This window comes from Meriones unguiculatus, chromosome 6 (genome assembly GCF_030254825.1).
Source record: "Meriones unguiculatus strain TT.TT164.6M chromosome 6, Bangor_MerUng_6.1, whole genome shotgun sequence".
NCBI lineage: Eukaryota > Metazoa > Chordata > Mammalia > Rodentia > Muridae > Meriones > Meriones unguiculatus.
The window spans coordinates 43,765,745-43,784,732 of NC_083354.1; the positions used below are offsets into that span (position 1 = coordinate 43,765,745).

Below are 18,988 nucleotides of genomic sequence, written 5' to 3' on the forward strand. Positions count from 1 at the left end.
GAAGAGATGCAGCAGGGAAGAAGACATGGGTGCAGGGGAGGGCCTAAACACTGATTAGGGGCGCTGGCCCTGACAGAGAGCCAGCCAGGGGGATAACCTTGGTGAAAGACATCAAGGGGCCATCTTTCTTCTAACCTTTCATGTACCAGGCCATTCTCTAGGAGCCACATGCAAATTTCAGTTTCCCCAGTTAAGTAGGGATGCTCCAAGGTCTCCTAGACCACCTGAGGATTCATGTCTCAGGGGTGTGCAGAGTCCTTTCTGCCAGGGGTCTTCCAGGGACTGCACTGCATTGTCTTAGTTAACCTCTGCGGCGGCCAGATCACTGCCCCCAATCCTCAGAGGGGACAGTGGCTCAGAGCCGCCCTCAGGACACCAGTCTTGAAGGTCTGGCTGCTGGTGTGATCCAGCCACTTCAGGATCTAGCAGGTCTCCAAATGTGTATGAAGCTGGATCCTGACCTTGCTCCTGGGGCTACACACTACCCCTCGACCTCTCACCTCTGCTGTGGTCAATGCCTCTGTTTAGGCCAAAGTTTTGCGGGTGACCAGGAACCTGTTTTCCCTCACACCCGTGTCCGACCTATTGTACAAGTCCTGTCGGCTCTGCCTTCACAACGTGCCCCTCCCATCCCCACTAGTCACCTTTCTGCCCTCACCTCCAACTCCCACCCCCAGTACAGCCTGGGCGAGCATCATCTCCCCTGGACTGGCAGCAGCCAGCTCACTGGTTGGCAGCTTTTGCCTTGGCATCTCATCTCCCCCGTTTCTTGATCACACATAGCAGGGTATCCCTTCTATGTTCCGCCTGTCTGCAACAAGCTTAGTTCCTGGGCCCTGGAGTAAAAGCCAAAGTTTACCAGCATCCATATCCATATCCCCCCGTGGCCCTCCTCAGTGTGGCTGAACACATCTTTGAGCTCACAGAACATTTTCCTCTGGAAGCCACTGTTTCCTCAGCCTGGAACAGTCTCTCCTCAGTAGCTCACAGTCCTCTCTCCCTCTCCAGGCCTCTGCTTACACGCCACCCGCTCAGTAAAGCCCACCTTAACTCTATTTTAAAATGCAATCGCTCCCCTAGCAGCAACTGGTCTCCATTCTTCTTGGAGGGTCACTGCTTTAACTAGCCATTTTCTCCTCTGCAAATGCTTCTTCCTTGGGCTGTGAACCCTGAGGGGAGACAGTCCAGATCTCTGGCCTGGAGGAGCAGGTCCTTGACTGAGCAAATACACTTCCCCAGAGACTAGCTGACCTCCCAGTTATCCTGCTCCAGCCTGTGACTGGCTGGCTCTAGGCACTCACAAATGAAGGCTGCCCTAGAACCAGCCCAGGAGGCCCTCCCTTCCCCTGGCTCCTCTCTGCATGAATTATTAAGGCTCATTTATGATGGGCCTGCCCAGGCCTGTGCCTTGCCTGCATAATTCATGGTTCTCTCAGAAGGGAGGTGTGCTAGCACGGACACTTCTTCCAGGAAGCAAGAAGAAAGTGCAGAGGAGTAGCCCAAATGGGGAATGTCCACAATGAAGGCCACCCATGCCTTCACCTACCCTGTGGCCCATGATTCTTTCTCATGTCCACTTGGGTTCTGGTGCCCTGAGTTGAAATATATGGACTTTGTGCAAGCATACATACTCTCCTGTCTGTGCCTCAGTTTCCCATCTGTAGGTTGACATGTTTGGCCACACAAGTGGCTTTTCAACACCCCTGGCAGTGGGACCTTTTATTTTCCAGCTAAACTCTATGTGGAACCCCGTCGTCTTGTTGAGCACTGTACTTTAGTGTCCCTGCACTATGCCAAGGAAATCCTGGTGCCTGTGAGATTTACAGCTCATTGCATAAGGGTAGGGCCTGGAACCCTTTCCTGATGTCCTGGGAAAGCTAGCAACTTTCTTAGTGGCTGAGGTTCATGGGCGCCAGCACCCAGGTGTCACTGTTTGTGAAGTTCCCAATCCCATGCTGGGACTCAGCAGTGAGGAAGGACACCTTATCAACTTAGGTAGTAACTGAGGCCTCAGGGCAGAGCAAAGGGCCCCAGCCATGGTTACTGGAGGTAGGTGCAGCCACCCACACCAGGCACTGCATATCCCTTCCGCTGGCACATTCCCTACAGTAGGCTCCACCCAGACCCATTTCACAAACTGGTAAGTCGAGGCCCCTCTAACTGGCTCTTAGGAGGTGGCCATATGGGCACCATCCTGTGTACCTCGCCAGGTGCTGTGCCGATTCACAGGTCCGATTCACCAAAATCCGCCGGGAACAAGCCGTGTGTGACATCTTCCCATCCTGCCCCACCCTGGGGGCTCAAGCCTCCCTAGGGGCTGTCAGGACCCCATCCACATTTCGCCAACCACGCTGGTCAGATCCTGTGACTCACTCGTCCCCATCTCCCCTCCTGCGTGTCCCTCCCCTCCCCCAGTATGAGTCAATTCCTCACTGAGCTACAAATAGCTGTCCTCTGTTTGTCCTCGGTATGGTTTCATGCCTTGAGGACAGAGACCCCCGTCAGGATCCTTTGTTCCCCCTTCGCTCCTAGGCCCCCTGAAGACCTGCAGATACAAGGGAGAACCCAGGCCAACAGTTCACAGGCCAACCTATCAGGGACAGCTCTGTTCTCTGGCTTTGTCCCTCCTCTCTCTGGCCCAGTCACCTCTGCCAGAAAGCCTTCCTGGATTTCCATCTCTGCCCTCCCTCCTGCCCCACAAACCCACAGTCCTCACTATATTTTATCAAGCCTCACCTTAAACTGCAGCCTAGGTCCACAACCATCCTTCCTTTGTAACATAGTTCAGAGCCTGTCAAAGGAGCCTTCTGGAAATGTTTGGGGACAGATTTTTCCCAAAGTGGTACCTGATCTGACCTCCTCCCTCTGCAGTGGAAGAAAGGCTTCACCCACAGCAAACACCCAAACACCCAGGAAACAGGAATGCAAAGTGCTAAGTATTCTCTGTGATTGTTACAATGTGCCTACTGTGTGCTAGGTGTGATCTGTGATTGCTACAATGTGCCTACTGTGTGGTAGGTGTTCTCTGTGATTGTTACAAAGTGTTTACGGTGTGCTCCATGTTCTCTGTGATTGCTACCAAGATAAACAGTCCAGTGCAGACCAACTCATGCCCACTTCACAGATGGAGACCCTGAGGCCTAGAGGTGGGCAACTTGCTCGAGACTGTATGGCTAGTTAGTACAACCGGAATTTGAACCTGGCAAAGTCTGGCCTCAGAGTCCTGGCCTTGCCCTGAGACTACCTTCCTCCCTACCTTCCAGGTGGACTTCAATAGCCAAAATTAGGAAACAGAGGGCAGGTAAAGTCCATCCTTCCTTGAGTACCTTTTCCACCCCTCCAGCAGAGACTCTTGCCTCCTCAGCCAAAGCTGAGTGCTGTGGAGAAGTTGGTCCCCACATCCCAGCAGACGTATGGTGGTGTGACGTGTTGTCTCCGTAGGCTAGAGCTTGCCCTGTAACTCCTCCAGATCTCAAACAAAGAGCCTGAGGCAGTAGGAGCAGAAGACCCGCTTCCTCTGGGGTTCGCTCCCTTATAGACGGACTTCTCCAGTGACCCAAGCCACTGCCATCATGAATACACAACCTGCCTTGTTGGGCCCCCTCCTGGTTAGGGAGTGACTTGGGATCTCAGTGTGAGTCTGCCTCGGAGAACTGTGATGACGAACCGCTGCAAGGAGGAAGGGGGCTTGATATGGGTCCCTCCTCCTCTGGCGTCCCTAGAGGAGTGACCAGGCAGAGAGGAATCACTTTGCTCAAGGACAGGCAAGAAGGTGAACCAGCAGAATTCAACTCTGGCAAAAAATGCTTTGTAGGAACCTCCAACCTTCTGCAAAGTCTTAACTAGCAGCCTCACTCTTCACTCACAGTTAATCCACCCATCCCCCACTGTGCGCACAAGGGCCGGAGGGACTCTGTGGTGGGCAATGCAGGCTTGCCCTTGAGAGCTTGGAATTCAAGCAAGGCGGGAAGACTTCTGACTCTGACAGGGTGGGCCTGACTAGTGGAGGGAGGACAGCCTGCAAGCCCGGAGGGACAAGGTGCATATGCTTAGGAGTCTGAGCTTAGCGTGGGGGAGGTTGGGATAGTGCCACTGGACGGGAGGGCAGTCCACACACAGGGCATGGCCTCGAAAAGCTGGAAGTGAGCTCTGCACAGAGTGATGCTCGTAAGTACCTACTCACTGTCATGGCACCAAAGCAGCTGCTCCCACACAGAAGCTTAAGGAGTCCAAGCCTCAAGAGCCTAGATAGGCACTTGAGAGCTGGGTGGTAAGGGTAGCAGGCTCCCAACGATGAGGTCTTAGGAAAGACCGGTAAGAGCTTAGCCAGGGCCTCTCCCCAGAGACACTCAGTACTCTGCATGCCCGGAAGCTAGGTCCTCTGAGCTGGGAGGAAGGGAGAACAGGCTGGCATGATGAAGGAGTCTCCTTTCAATCACTCCACAGAACACAAACCTGTGCCCATCACAACTGGGCGCCACTGTTGAGCCAATTGGCCCATGCATTTCAACACTGCAGCCTCTATTCCATAACTAGCACCCTTATTCCTGAGGTGGGGCCAGTAGGCACTGAGGCTTAGCCCAGGTAGAGGAGGCTGCCTTCAAATTTCATACATAAGTGAGGATGACCTTGAAATTCAGAGCCTCCTCTCTATCTCCAGGTTATAAGCCTGTGCTCCTATGCTCAGTTTAGGTAGTGTTGGGGACTCAAACTCAGGGCCTTGTACATGCTAGACAAGCACTCTATCAACTGAGCTACATCCCCAGCTCAAGGATAGCATATTATTATCCTCTACACTCTTAACCCTGCTGCCCCATCAGCTCCTCTTACTGACAGAAGGGCCCACAAGGCTCTTACTATTTTCTGGTATTTTTTCTTACTCTCTGGTACTCTAGGCAAATCCCCTCTGTGGTCTCCTAGCAATCTACAGCTATATCAAGAAGGGCCACCCAGAAGCCCTGTTTCCTATGGCACCTCTAGGGTGGTGGCCAGGCAGAGAGAAGCAACATGCCGTTAAAACTTCATCTGTTGAGAATGGGGGTAAATGACTGGATTTAAAAAAAAAAAATCCAATCCCCTTTTAAAGATGAAGCAACCAAGACACTGAATGACTGGAACTGTGTAACTTAAGAAGCTGACTTTGTGATCACTCAGCTCTTTTCTGTCCCAGCCCTTGTCCCTGCTTTAGACTTTCTAGCACACAGTAGGTATACACATTGAGGAACAAAAACCAAAGCTACGGGTTCCTTCAGAGAGGCGCATGGAGTCTCCACCCTTCTTCATTTTAGAGTAATGGCGTCATCCGTACGCCAGCAGTCTGGAAATCACCTGTGAAATATATTTCTCCCGGCACTAGCTCAGGGACCATGTAAATCACTCGATTTAATGGCCTCTGGGATTGCTCCCTGCCACCCACTTCCCAGAAGATGTCTCTAACTTCCCTGGATAGTCCGTGATGCACTGGCCATCCAGGGGGATGACTTGTTCATCTGCACTCACTTGTCTTCTTCCTTCCCAGGAGCCTCTGAGCTCCTGAGAACAGGGATCGAGTTACCTCAACACACCGTGACAGTGTGTGGTGTGAGGAGTGGGTGTAAAGGGGGGAGGTGGTCAGGAGGTGAGCCTAGAAAGACAGGCGGCCCATGAAGTATTCATCAGGGCAGACAGCGCTTGGGCAGGCAGAGGGACAGAATGGAGGGAGTGGGGCAGCCTTCTCAGTGGTCCAGGACACCCCCCCCCCTTAGGAAACATGTAGGGATTTGGGAACAGCATCTCACCATGATCAGGGAAAACTCCTCAGAGCCAGTTTCACCAGCCTCCTCACCCTTGTCAAGCAGAATGGGTATTTCCTTCCCTGTTTCTCCCTTAGGCGGCAGTTCCTCACCTGGGCCCACCTGAGGGGCTCTAGAAAGATGCTGGTTCCGGTTTGGTTTGGGGATGTAGCTGAGTTGGCAGGGCATTTGTGTAGCATGCATGAGGCCCTTTGTTTGGTCTCCAGCACCACAAAAGCCTGGTGTCCTGGTGCCTGCCTGGATCCCAACACTTGGAGGTAGAAGTAGGAGGATCTCAAGTTCAAGGTCATTCTTAGCTACATAGAGAATCTGAAGCCTGCAGCCAGCCTATGGCTGCCTTGTCTCTAAGTAAACAAACAAACAAGGAAAATTCGGACGCCCTACCCCCTCCACATTAAGTACTACAGTCCCGTGGGTCTCTGGCCCCCTTTTCATCCCCAGGGCGGCCACAACAAAAACTTCACAGGAAAGACAATAGTTCAGGGCACAAACTGTACTCTAGCAGCAGCCAAACTAGGTCCCAAACCCAAACCATGGATAAGCCTGCTCCAGTTCTCATAGACACGACTAGTTTGGCTCTGGGACCACCTGTGCAGATCATGAGCTACTTGCGTTGCAAACATTTATTGAGCACTTGAGAGCATGGTGCAGGAGCTGAAGGCAGTGGCCCTGGGCACACAACCTTGATGGACATGTATGGGAAGAAGGGGATCTTGAAGTATCCTGGAATGTCATGACCCTCATAGGGAGATGTGGGCGGTTTCAGAGGACAACGAAACCTCCTCAGCAAGCAATAAGAATCAAGCTGACATTAGCTGGACCACTGCTAGGCCTGCTTGGAGCTGTTGGGCCCTCTGAAGTCCTTCCCATCTTCATAGCAGGTGGAAGGTGGTGTCTGGTACCCTAAGTGGGCAGAGACTCTCTCCTGTGTTACACCAGGACCATTCCTGTGTCTCCCAGAAGCAGTGGGCACTCCTGGACAGTGGGCACCATGAACACCAGCTTCCAGGCAGGACACAGATAACAGCATACAGATGGGTGGCAATATGAGGATTACTGCTTTGGAAGGGCCTGGGAATGAGGAGACCCGTGAGGCTTGGAGGAGCAAGACAGGAGGCTTGTACAGAGTGCCATGGACAGCTGGGCAGGGCTGAGGCTGAAGTGGGACAGGACAGGAAGGATCTGGAGGGCTTCTGAGCCTCACCAGGGTCTGGATATTCTGCCTCTCTTTCTGCAAGTCTCCTGCCTGCCTGATACTGGGTGCAGCCTGGGGCGGAGGGACTAGGGAAAGGCAGAGGTGGAGGTGGGGAAAAAGGAATGAGCCTTGACTGTTCTTTCCCTCTTCTCCACAGGCACACACTGCCACCAACTTCCAGCAGGTGTCTGAGATACATTTGGATCACAGGAGGCCTGTAGGGGACAGAAGGATTCGTGGCTGTGCCCCGAAGAGGTCCCATCCTTCCCTTTCTGGACCCCAAGCAGCTCTGGAGAGCCGTAACCTCATGTGACAGCGTGGGAGCAATAATCAGGGGGGCACCCCTAACCCAGGAGCCAGAAAAAAGCCAGGGTGCCCAACTCAGACCAAGGGCTGGTTCAATGAAGAGCCCGGAGAGAAACGGGAAGGCAGACATCAGACCACAGGAGCACAGCTGTTTTAGAGTGTGGCTCATTCATCAGGAGAGCCAACCTGTGATACCCCAGGCTTTTCACAGTGCCCAGGCACAAACACAGTCCCAATACAGGCACAAGGATGCCCCATCCTGCAGCTGCCCTTCCTCTAAGAGAAGGAGAAAGTCTCATAGACAGTACCCAGCGAAGCCTGGCTCTTCCCCACGACCATGACCGTTGGATACTTATGGCAGCCCATTTAGGGCGGGCCAGCTGCTTGGGTCTACAGCAGCAGGATATGCCCCTCTGCCAGTGGCTTAATAATGTCCAGGAGCTTCCTGCTGCCCAGAACGGCCTGTCCATGCCTTGAAAGAGAAACAGAAGTGCCCTGAATGACCTCCTCCAGGCCATGACTACCCAACATCAATTGGCACAGCACAGCATCTTGATGGGTTGAGGTCTAGGCTGTGCCTCAACTGCTAGAACGTTCAAGCACTGTCTTCTAGCAGGCCTCAGTTTCTCCATTTATACCTTACAGGAGTTAAACCGGACAAGCTAGCACAACAAATAACCACTGGCCCATGGCTATTATGTAGGTGAAGGCAGGGATGTCCTCCTGGGTTCTCTAATCTCCGAGATGCCTCCATCTCCAGGGCTGCTACGGGCCCAGAGAGAAATCAGACCAGAAACCTCCATGACAAACCCGCCAAGGCTTTCATCAGAGAGGGTCAGCCCTTGCAGATGGCCATGAATGATGAGACAATATGGGTGTTATGGTGACACCCCAAAGGTCCTGCGGCCAGAGGCTGCCTGGAGCTACAAGGACAGTGTCTGCGTGCAGAGTGGGAGCCCTGGCCCACCATTCACTGCTATCTTTGAGACAAGGGCGTTGCTTAGCTTTGCCCAGAATCCCTTTCTCTTGTGTGTAAAACAGGGTATATGTGAACTGGCCTTATTAGACAGGGTGTATGAAATACACTACCAGGGCCTAGATCTCAGAAACTGATGTTGTGGGTAAAATAACTACTTTCTTGCTTTCTTGACTCTGTCTTCCCTTTCCTCTCATCTTTTCCCCTCCTCTCCTGCTCTCTTAACTCCTACCTCCACCTCTTGTCTAGCCATGTAGCAGCCACTGGCTCTCTCCTTATCCTCCATCAGGCCAGCCTTCTTGCTAACAGAACCCAAGTCAGTCTGCAGAATCTCCTCCTCCAGCACCAAGGTGACCCCATCCTCAGCTCAAGGGTAAATCCTGATTAGCCCGAACCAATCACAATGTGACTTCTCCATTACCAGTGATTGGTTGAGAGTGGGCATGTGACCCAGTGCTAGCCAATGAGGTGTGAGGGGAGGTAGGCTGGGGGCTTCTAGGCAAGGTTTCCTCTCCTCTTAAGAGAAACCAGGGGAATTATCTCCTGTTGTACACATAAAGTCTGAGTCTGATATGATGCCTGGAGCTGTGGCAGCCATCTTGTTGCCCTTAGGGAAGTTGGCCAAAGATAGCCAGCTTTGTCCAAAGTAAGGTCATCCAGGCAGAGCTCAGGAGAGGCCTTGGTTCTCATCAACAGCCTCTAACCTCTGACTCCTTGTCAGGGGAGGAAAGGCCTAACCATAGGAGAAAACCTCATACTGGGGTTGCCAAGGTGTATACAGAACTATCCTTGTTTCCGCATCTCCATAGCCAGATACGTTCCATGGATTACAGGTCCAAGAGGGGGTGACGGTCAGTACAGCCCCTCCTCCTCCAGGGGTCCCACAAAGTAGCCCAGTACTGGCCCGGGTTAGAGGACTACAGGAGAGACATACAAGGTCGGGGAAGCAGAAGGGCATCATTCAGGAAGGCTCCTCACCCCAGCACTGAGATCCAGAGGACCAATCTGGTAGAGAAGTCTGGGTGAAGGCCAGGAGTCAGGGAGGCCAGAGAGCCTACTAGGACCTGTAAGTAGCTCTACCTAGCTGTGAACAGGTATTCCCAGGGCTGGTGGCAGCCGAGGCAAGGATTTGAATTCCAGGCCAGGCAGCCGGCTTCTTGAGTATAGGTCACAGCTAATCCTCATAAGAAGACTTTGCAGCATGGGGAGGAGGGGTCCCAGGAAAGAAGGGAAGCCCACCCAGCCCTCGCTCGCAGAGGACAGAGAAAGGACCTTCTGTGAAGCCTGTGTGTGGAGGGCATCGGTTCTGCCAGCTCCTTCACGTTTCTAATCACTGAAGTTGGGGGCAGGGCCAGAGTGGGGCGCTTTGTTGTTTGTTTGTTGGAGCTGATGGCAGCACCGAGCCTGACCTTTAAGGCTTCAAATGCAGCATTTCAGGCAGCGCCAGCGGGAGAACGCAGCTGCGGAAGGAAGTTATCAAGACTGAAATGCCACGTCAGGCTGGAAACCCAAGGCAGGGGCTTCTACTTGTCTGCGGAGCATGCCCGTCCCTTGGTGCCCACCCTCCTGCCTAGTGGCAAGGATGGCCTTTGCAAGGAGACCCAGAAAGCATAGGTGACCCTGAAACAGCACAGGGACATTGGCACCCAGGTCTGTCCCCAACAAAAATCAGGAATTGGAGCATCACACCACAAAGGCGCTCAAGTTCACCCAAGGAGACCTCCAACTGCTCCCTCACCCCAGGCCACAGATATGGCTATTTAAGACAAATGATTGCATGTTCCAGCATGCAGATGGCCACATGGAGATCACCCTTCAAAGTGCGTGCACTGAGCCCTGGCCCACAACCTAAACATGGTGTCTGAAGGCTCACTTCCCTCTCCTTGGGCCTCAGTTTCCTTGCTTATGAGATCAGGGCATGTGGCTCGCCTAAGTCCAGGAAGCATACAGACCCATAGTGCCCAGTTGGTTTCTTCCAAGTGCCCAGCTCCTTCAGAAACACCCCCTTCCCTGCAGGCTCCCGAACTGCTGTAGGCACTTCTGCATTTTTTTTCCAGAAACCCCTTGTCAGATCGTCCAGCACCTTACGCCATCCCGCCTCCCAACCCACAGGCTTTGAGTATGTCAATAAAGCTAAACCTAACAGTTCCCTCAGACATTAGGACCCATTAAGCCAGGACCTGGACAGCCCCAATGGCCAGTGCCCTAATATGGGTTACCAGGACGGCCGATCTCACAGGGAGTCAGCACACAAAAAGTCCTCCTCGAGTCTCACTAGAGGCACTCTGAATAAAGCACACAGGGTCAACAGGTTCAAGTTTAGCTTCTCAGAATGGTGACCGCTGATGGCATGAGCACCTTGCCCTGGGCAGGGAACCTGGAACCTGCCACAGGTGCCTCTTTTCCTTCCGTGTGCAAAAGAGAAGTGGGCAGAGAGGGAAACCCACCAGCCCAAGGTCACACACTTGCCAGAACCCTGACCTCCCCCACATGACCCCTACAGACTTTCTCCATACAGGGGCCCCTTGCAGAGACACGCCACTTCTCAAAGGCCTCACAGAGCTCCTTTGAGTCCCGCGCCCTCCCGTGAATCCGAATACCACTCAGTTTGCAGAAATCTGAATTACAAGGACACAGCCTCTGTGTGTTTTCTTCACAGACTGTCATCCTGCCAGTTGGTACACGATCAAACTTTCTAGCTCAGCCTTAACTCAGGCTGTTTCTGACATAAAAGTTTGCAAAACATGGGTCTTCGCAAGCAGGAGGCTTTGTTTCCCACTGCCAGCATTCGCCCACAAAGTTCTGGCATTCACATCAAAGGCAGGTACAGAAGGTGGGTAAGCACATTCTGGCTGCAGAGATAAACCGCCATGTGCTTGCGCCACACACACACACGCACACACACACACACACACACACACACACAGAGGTATGAGCGTATGCCACATCAGAGTTCATATGTGCCTGTATGTCTATACCTGTACCTGTGTCTATATGAATGCACATATACAGCTACGCATATGCATATAAACACCATGCTAGCACAAACACAGCTAAGCGCACATCTACCCACGTGCGCACAAGTAGGTGTGTAAACAAGTGTGATGTGTATCCAATACGTGTGCAAAGCCAGACATGAACGCACAGGTGTAGACAATTTTACCTACAAGCTTACATGTGCATTCAGGTCAAAGGAAAGGGCCCTGATCGATAGGAAACTCCCAGAAACCATAACTGAGCCCGGGTACCTACAGGATCTGACTGAATACTGGATGCTATAGGTAAAGGGACAGATGCACCCAGGGTAGACACAGTTCTTCCTGTGTACTCTCCTAGATCCAGGGCCCAGAAGTAGCTCTGTCCCTTGTGACTTGTGCCATCCCAACTCTAGGAGGTAATACAGAGGCCTCAAAGCCCAGAGAAGCCAAGTAAGTACCCAAGGTCATGAATTACTAGGGAGGGGTCGCTCTCAGGGGCCCGCTAAGAGGACATTGCTCAGGAAGGCCTGGCTATCTATCCTGGGAAGAAGCACCTCAGTGGAAGCAAGGGGCCCAAGGTCTAAAAGAATGGGAGGGAGAATGATGGCGGGGGTGTCTCCCACCTTGTTCTGTTTGCTTGATGACCATCATTTTTAATGTTGGGAGAGATGGTTAATGACCAGTAGGAAAGATTTCCTCTTTCCTCTCCTTTGCTAAACAATTAGGCTAATCAGAGCCCAAACTGGGTCAGTCAGAAGCAGAGAGGCTTCAAGGCACCCACGGTACAGGACCCAGACAGCCTCATGCACACACAAGCCAGTTCCGGTGGGTCACACTTCAACCCTGCCAGAAAGGAGCGTGGAGAGGAACTGGAGGACAGATCTCCATGCTTGCCTTCTTAGAGCACTGGAATGTCAGAGCAGAAAGATCTGCGGAGAAAGGAAACTGAGGCCCCGGAGAAAAGGAGCTCTGCCCAAGGTCACCAGGGAAGCTGCCTTGCTGAGAAGGCTGGGCTGGGTTTGCTCTTGAGAGTCCCCTCCCCCAGCCAAGCAGGGTCTCCTAGTGTGCCTCATTCTTACCAGGCTTAGTAGCAGCACCAGCAGTAGCTGGGGACAAAGACAATCAGACCAGACCCGGATAGATAAGGATGTCTGGGGGGCCTCGGGGAACAGCTGGACCAGGAAAGGGGACAGCATCGGTGATGGGGACAGCCAAGTGAACCAATGAGCCCCACAGGAGCCAGGCAGGACTTGTCTGCATAAGGTCAGGCTCAGTCTGTGTGCGTCCAAAGGACAGAACTCCTGATTCTTTAAGGAGAAACCCGTAGGGATTCCAGAAGCCCTTATGGGCATTTCAGTCTCAGTGATCACCTGTCTTGACACCCACCCCACCCCTGAGGTCCTTAGTGACACTAATGTAGAAGCTTCTTTAGGTTACGAAGGATCATGGGGTGGGCAACAAACGGGAAGGTAAAAAATAAGTTTAAAAAAAAAAAAAAGTACAAACCACACACACTTCCCTCCGGGAATACGAATATTGATTCTGTTGCTTCTTGTTTAGACAGTGGGCACCAGGAAAAATAAACCTGACATGAAGAGGAGTTCCTCAGCAAGTTGCAGGCCTGCATCTGTGATGGGAAACCCCCTACCATCACCTTGGGGGCCCTAGGCACCAGTGCCCCTCCCACAGCTAGGCCCCAGTCACCAGAAGACACAGATCACGGGTTCCTAGGCAATTTTGGAATGGGTTAGGGGCTGGCGAAAAGACCGTTCCCAGAAAGAGACCATTCTCATCCCATAGGCAATGTTAGCCTGCAGGGCCCAGCCTGCCTGCTTTGACCCCTAAGAGCCTAGGGCTTTTGCCCCAACCCCACCTGTTGTGTGCAGACAGCACGTTCTCAAGCACCGAGAAGACGGGAGTCTTCTGAAGTCCTGTAAGTCCTATAAACCTGGCAAAATAGCTGAGAGGCTCCAACTTCATATCTGCATTAAAACCCGGGCTCCACCGCTACCCCCTGACCTTTCTTTCTGGAATCATAATAGAATCTGGAAATGAAATCACTCCCCCAACACACACACACACACACACACACACACACCCCACACACCACACACACACACACACACACACAACGCTGCTCAGCCCCTTGCCCAGCAAGCTTTCCTACAATCAAAGGACTAGGACAAGGACAATTCTGGGTTGGTTGGCCATTCCATGAGGGCCAGCATGCACACAGGAGGATGCATGTGCAGTAGGGCTGGTAGGGCAGACCTGGCCAAAGATGTCCTCTCAGAGGAGACCCAGAGGAGAAGGAGGGACAAGGCAGGCAAGGTCATGGGGGACGGGGAGGTTTCTGAGGAAAGCTGGTAACACAGGTAGGCAACACCTTCCAGGCTCAGTGAGGGGAGTCCACCGTGAGCCACATCCTCCACCGCCAAGTCACCAAGGACGGCTGGACATGGGGCTGGGGTGCGGGTGGGAGAGTAGAGATAAGTAGGAAGGGGGTGAAGAGCCGAGGAGGAAGTCAGAGTTGGGCGTGGTAGCACATGACTTTAGTCGGAGCACTAGAAGGTTCCAGTACTGGTCTCCATAATGAGACCTTGTCTCTTAATTAATTAATTAAAAGCAGCTAACCCAGGGGCCCGCTGTGAAATGACGAGCAGCCTAGGTCCTTGGCTTGTGAACCTGATGCAGGTATGGACAGTCCCTGTCCTGCTTCCCGAGAGAGTTGTACCTGCCCACTGGAGGCTGCCCTTCCATGGCTCACCAGACTCTTAACATTGTATGATTTCAGTCGGGGAAATCAAGGCAAGGTCATCGCAAAAGAGAAGACCCGCTCTAAAGGCCAAAATGGAGCATGCGAGGTTTATGCTTGACACCCAGCATGCCTCCAAACAGTGTCTTCCACGAAGCTGACAGTGTCCACCTACACTCAAGCAGAGGGGAGGAGACGCCCACTACGGAAGGGTTCTCTCGATTCACTTGTGATACCAGCTTCACTCTGGGGTCAGTGTCTAGGGACATGTGTGTACTGAGGAACCTGGAAGGAGGCTAGCCCCTCAGACTATAAAGGCACCCATTTTAAAACAGGCCTCTTCCCTTTTCAAGAGGTTAGCCCAACGTATCTAGCCAGAAGGAACAGCCTAGTAAGAGTAGAGCATCGAGGGCAAAGGTCTCCCCCGGATTCTCGACACGAGAAGGGGTGCAGGCACCTGGCAGCGCCGCATTCTATTGACAGGGGCTTGGAAGCCTCAGCCCTCCCTCCTGCGAAAGCTGCAAAGCTGCGGCAGGTTGTTGGAAAGAAGGGGGGACCCACACATGTAATGTTGCCTCCCACCAACAGGGAGAGCCACAGAGAGGTGGAGCCTGGCTCCGAGGCCCAGACAGACACGCGTCACCCACCATTAACCATAGCTAGACTGACGCATGCCCTGTCACGGGCACTGCTCCCCATTTGTCCACTCGGAAGAGAAGCACTTATGCACTCTGACAGGCATTCATTTGTTGGGGGCACAAGCCCCTCGGGGCCTCTCACTGCTCCCCACCCATGCCGGAGGAAGGGAGGCACCAAACCGACCCCATCACTAGAGCAGAGCCAGGTTAAGTGGTACAGCCAGGCAGGTGGTCAGCTGGGCACCCCATCCTGAACTCAGCCAGTACTCAACTGAGTGGGGGGGGGAGGGAGGAGAAGCCCCAGGGCACCACAGAACAGAGTACAGGGACCCAGGAGAGAGGACAAAAAGGCAAGCAGGCCAGGCTGGGCACAGATTGATGAGAGGATAAACGAGGAGTTGAGACCAGAGAGACAAAGAGACACAGAGACAGAGAGAAACAGAGACAGTCCCCCAAAGCTGCAGCGTGGGGGCAACAAAGAGAAGACAGAAAATACATCAAGGCTGCCAGCAGCACTGGCTGGCCTGACCACTGGGGTGGGCATAAATGGGAACGGAAGAAAGCAGGTAAAAAAAGGGAGTGTGCGCTGTGCTAGGACTCCATCCTGCGAGACACGAGACTGTACACACCCATGTTTCACACATGTATCTGAAACCCCAATGCAGACTGAAGTGGGGGAGAGAGGTCCCTCTTCTAAAACCAAAGTCCTGTCTTCCCTCCAGGGGCAACTCCTCTGCCCTTTGCAATCTAATGGCTTGGTTCATTTCACCCGAATGGCAGACAGCGACCACAGGAATAACGGCCACCAGCTCCTCAGCCTGCATGTGATTAAAACCACGGCTCCACACTCAGGAGGATATCCGTGATCACTGAGGACCCTCCCCACGAAAGACTAGTTACCCCAGTATCTTGAGGCTGGCGTTCCTACTTTCCATCTTGAAAATCCACCTGTATCAGTGTCCCCCTAGCCTTGCCACTCTCACCCAAGGAGAGGTTCAGGGATGCCCCTCACCCCCTGAGCAGCCCCATAAAGCCCTGAGGCCCCAGCGGCAGCCCCGAGCGTCTTATGTCAGTTTAACAAAAGCCCTAACTCAGAACCAGCGCAGTCACTGGGAGGGGTCTCCAAGGGTCCCCTTCCTCCCTCCAAGGATCGATAGGCATCTGCATCCGCGGGACCAGGGCGGCTGAAGGGCGCTGCCTGTCATGGCAAACCCTCCTTGACGTTGCACATTCGTCACCCTAGGCCCCCCCAACTCAAATCCCCTAATTATGGCTTGTAAGACATGTCCCAGACCCTCGAATTAACTCCAGCCACACCGACAGGAGAAGAAGTGTCCAGCTGGAAATGTGCGGCTGTACTCACACCCTCCTCAACATCTGGCTGAGAACAGAGGGACAGGTGGACACTTCGGTCAGGGTCTTACATTGTCCTAGGGGAGACCCAGGAAGGCCCAGCAGCCAAGTGAAGCAGGGCACGCTACGGGAAAGGGGAGGGAGGTCCAAAAGGCAGAAAGAGATGACTACTTAAACCTTCACTTGAGGAGCTGGGAAATGGCTAACGAAAGAAAAAAAACAGAACAAAACAAAACTGTGGCTTAGCTTTGAAGGGGGGAAAAAAGAACAATTAAAAAAAAACAAACAAACATGCTTTTGCTCTTTTTAAACACTCTGGTTTTGATCCACTTTCACCGCAGCAAATGAAAGACAATGCCACAGCCCACCAAGCCTTGAACTTCCACGCACTCCCTCATCCACTCGTGAAAAATCCAGACAGCTGACAGAGGACACGTCCGGGCGGCACCTGTAATTTGCCAACTGATCACCCGCCTGAGCATGGCCAGACTGTGTGAGGAGAGCGATGACAAGGGAGAGGACAGGGAGACGAGCTAAGCCGTGCTTCATCTGAGTTTTTTTTTTTTTTTTTTTTTTTTTTTTCCTCCTCTCAACTGGGAGAACCTACCAGCTGAAGCAGGCAGGTTCTGTGGCAAACCGGGGTCTCCTATCCAAGGGCAGAAGCACTCTTATGACGCAGCCTAGTCGGTCTCTTTCCTGGGGACAGACCCTTCCTCTCACACCCAAACCTAGGCCAGGACACTCGTGAAGGAGTCGGGGGACAGGTGGCTGCCGAGGCTACAGAAAACAGAAGCACGGTGGTTGCCGTGCCCCAAAGGGGTGTCTGGACACTGGCATATGGCTGGGGCAGGGTGTCAAGAAACAGATGTTGTCCTGAAGCCCACATGCAAAATACCCACTCCCTATCCAGACACATCTGTCCGGCCTTGCCAGCTCTTGGGGAAGGTGAGGAGGCTCCGACGGACCACAGCACTGGCAGAACCTCTGGAAGGGTAGCAGGAGCATCAGGGGCAGGCAAGGGTCCTCCCCACCGTCCACCCTCTGACTCAGCCCAGCACCTTCACTTCAAAAGGGCTCTCCAGGGACGCCCCCTCAGGTGGGCGGCCAAGCACAGGTGACATTGACCACGGCAAGAAGGTGCTGGCATCCTCTGCGTCCAGCATAGACCCCCCCGGCCCCCACCAAAGGAAAAAGGCCCAAGAAGACAGGTGTGGATGCAACCCCACGTCTGCCTCTAAGGCGCCAGGTTCCCACCGGGGACAGAACACAGGACAGATGCGTGACTCCGGGTCTCCCGGGCAGGGGTCTCTCTGGCCAGCCTCTCCGCCAACCCCAGGTGTCCCCTCTTATCACCGGGACAGCGACAGGGGTAGCGGCTGACAGACTTGGACCCTCCCCCTCCACCCTTCCCTCCCCCCCGACCTTTCCCCCCCCTCCCCGCTCCCCAGCCTCATCCCTAGGCTTGAAGATTTTTTTTTCTCTGTCCCGTCGGGGGTGAGGTGGGGGCGGGCTGTGAGAAGCAGGGGCACCGCCAGGAAGTTTCGCGACGCAGCCAGAAGCTCCGGGACCCTGGCTGCCAGCCCACGGAGGGGTTTGTAGCCGCCACCCTCAGCTGCAGCACGCCGTGGGACCCAGAGACCCCCCCCATACACACACCCCGGACCCTCTGCGCGAGGAGGGGGCAGCCGCGGGCTGAGGGGCGCAGGGGGGGGGTCCCGCGGCCGGCCGAGGCCACTTACGTGTGCTGCTGGGGGAAGCTGTAGGCAGAGGCGCCGGGGGCGGCGAGCAGCGGTACGAGCAGCAGCAGCGGCGGCAGCAAAAGCGAGAGCGGGCGCGCGGGCCCGGACGCTGGGCCCCGGGGGTCAGGGCAGGGCCGGGGGCCGCGGCCGGGCCAGGGGCGCGCGGTCCGCACCGGGCCGGGCCAAGAAGCGCCGCAGGTCCGAGCCGGCACCGCCATGTTTCCATTCAAGATGCGGCGCCGCGGGGAGGGGAGGGGGGACGGCGGCGGCGGCGGCGGCGGGATGGAGGGGGGGGGCGCGGGCGGCGGGCTGCGGGCGGTGAGCCGGCCTCTCCTCCACCTCCTTCTCCGCGCGGGGGCCTCCGGGGCTGGCACCGGCCGCAGCGCCTCCTCTGCGGGCTGCGCGCTCCGGTCTCCCCGCCGCGCTGGCTCCGAGCGCTTTGAGCGCCCGGCCCGGGACCTGCGCTCAAATAGCGGCCGCCGCCAACCTGCCGGCGCCGCCCTCTCCCTGTCTCTCCCTCCCTCCCCTCTCCTCGGCCGGCCCGCCTCCGCGCGCCCCCGCCGCGGCCGCGCGCCCGCCTGTGCCCGCGCGCCCCTCGTCCCCGTTCACCACCCCCGAGCCTGCCCTGGCGGCTCGCGCAGCCGATCCGAATCCGGGCTCGCGAGTCCTGCGCCCGGGCCGGCCGGGGTCTGAGAGCCCCGGGTGCGTCTCCGCCCCCACGCCCCAGACCCGGGAACTCCTCTCTCTGCCTTGTGAGCGGGAACTCTTCGTTCCCGGGCAGTTGCGCGTACGACCCTTCTGGGGCTCGACCTTCAACAGGCTCAAGGCCTGGAGTCACAGGTTTAATGGTGGAATGGCAGGCTGTGCAGGCTACGGAGGAGCGCGGCAGCGCTCTCACACCCACAGGAGCTTCTCGCGGGGGGGGGGGGGGGGGTCACTTGCACTTCCAGCCCCTAGGCAGGGGATTTTTTGTTCTCCTGGTTCCTTGGGAGAGAGTCTGGGTCCGGCGGCACAGACACGGGAGCTGAGGGAGGCAGGATACGTCCGCTCTTGCTTTGCTCCACTTGCTGCCCAGACAACGTGTGCTCAAGCCTCTGCTCCCTGGACTTGCACAGCGTCTGGTCAGACTAGTCTAGACTCAGGAGCTCACCCCAGCACAGCCCACTCATTTTTGTCCTGCCGGGGCTCTGGCACTTCCTTGCTGTACTTAGCAGGGAAGCGTGTGGCTGCTGTGTGCAGCGTTCAGCTCCTGGCTT

The 18,988-nt window shown here is 54.9% G+C and overlaps 1 protein-coding gene across 7 annotated transcripts in view; it reads right to left on the minus strand.

Moving 5' to 3' along the window:
* Positions 1-18,288, minus strand: part of Cacna2d2 (calcium voltage-gated channel auxiliary subunit alpha2delta 2) — a 127,535-nt gene extending 109,247 nt beyond the window's left edge. For 3 of the 7 annotated variants that reach the window (XM_060385324.1, XM_060385323.1, XM_060385322.1), the window contains exon 1: positions 17,733-18,287. In XM_060385324.1, the coding sequence (XP_060241307.1) occupies positions 17,733-17,950 (218 nt within the window). In that variant the 5' untranslated portion in view covers positions 17,951-18,287. Of the gene's footprint in view, positions 1-17,732 lie in introns of all 7 variants that reach the window. The other 4 variants (XM_060385320.1, XM_060385319.1, XM_021662131.2 and 1 more) reach the window with 2 other exon arrangements.
* Between the last annotated feature and the right edge of the window lie 700 nt (positions 18,289-18,988).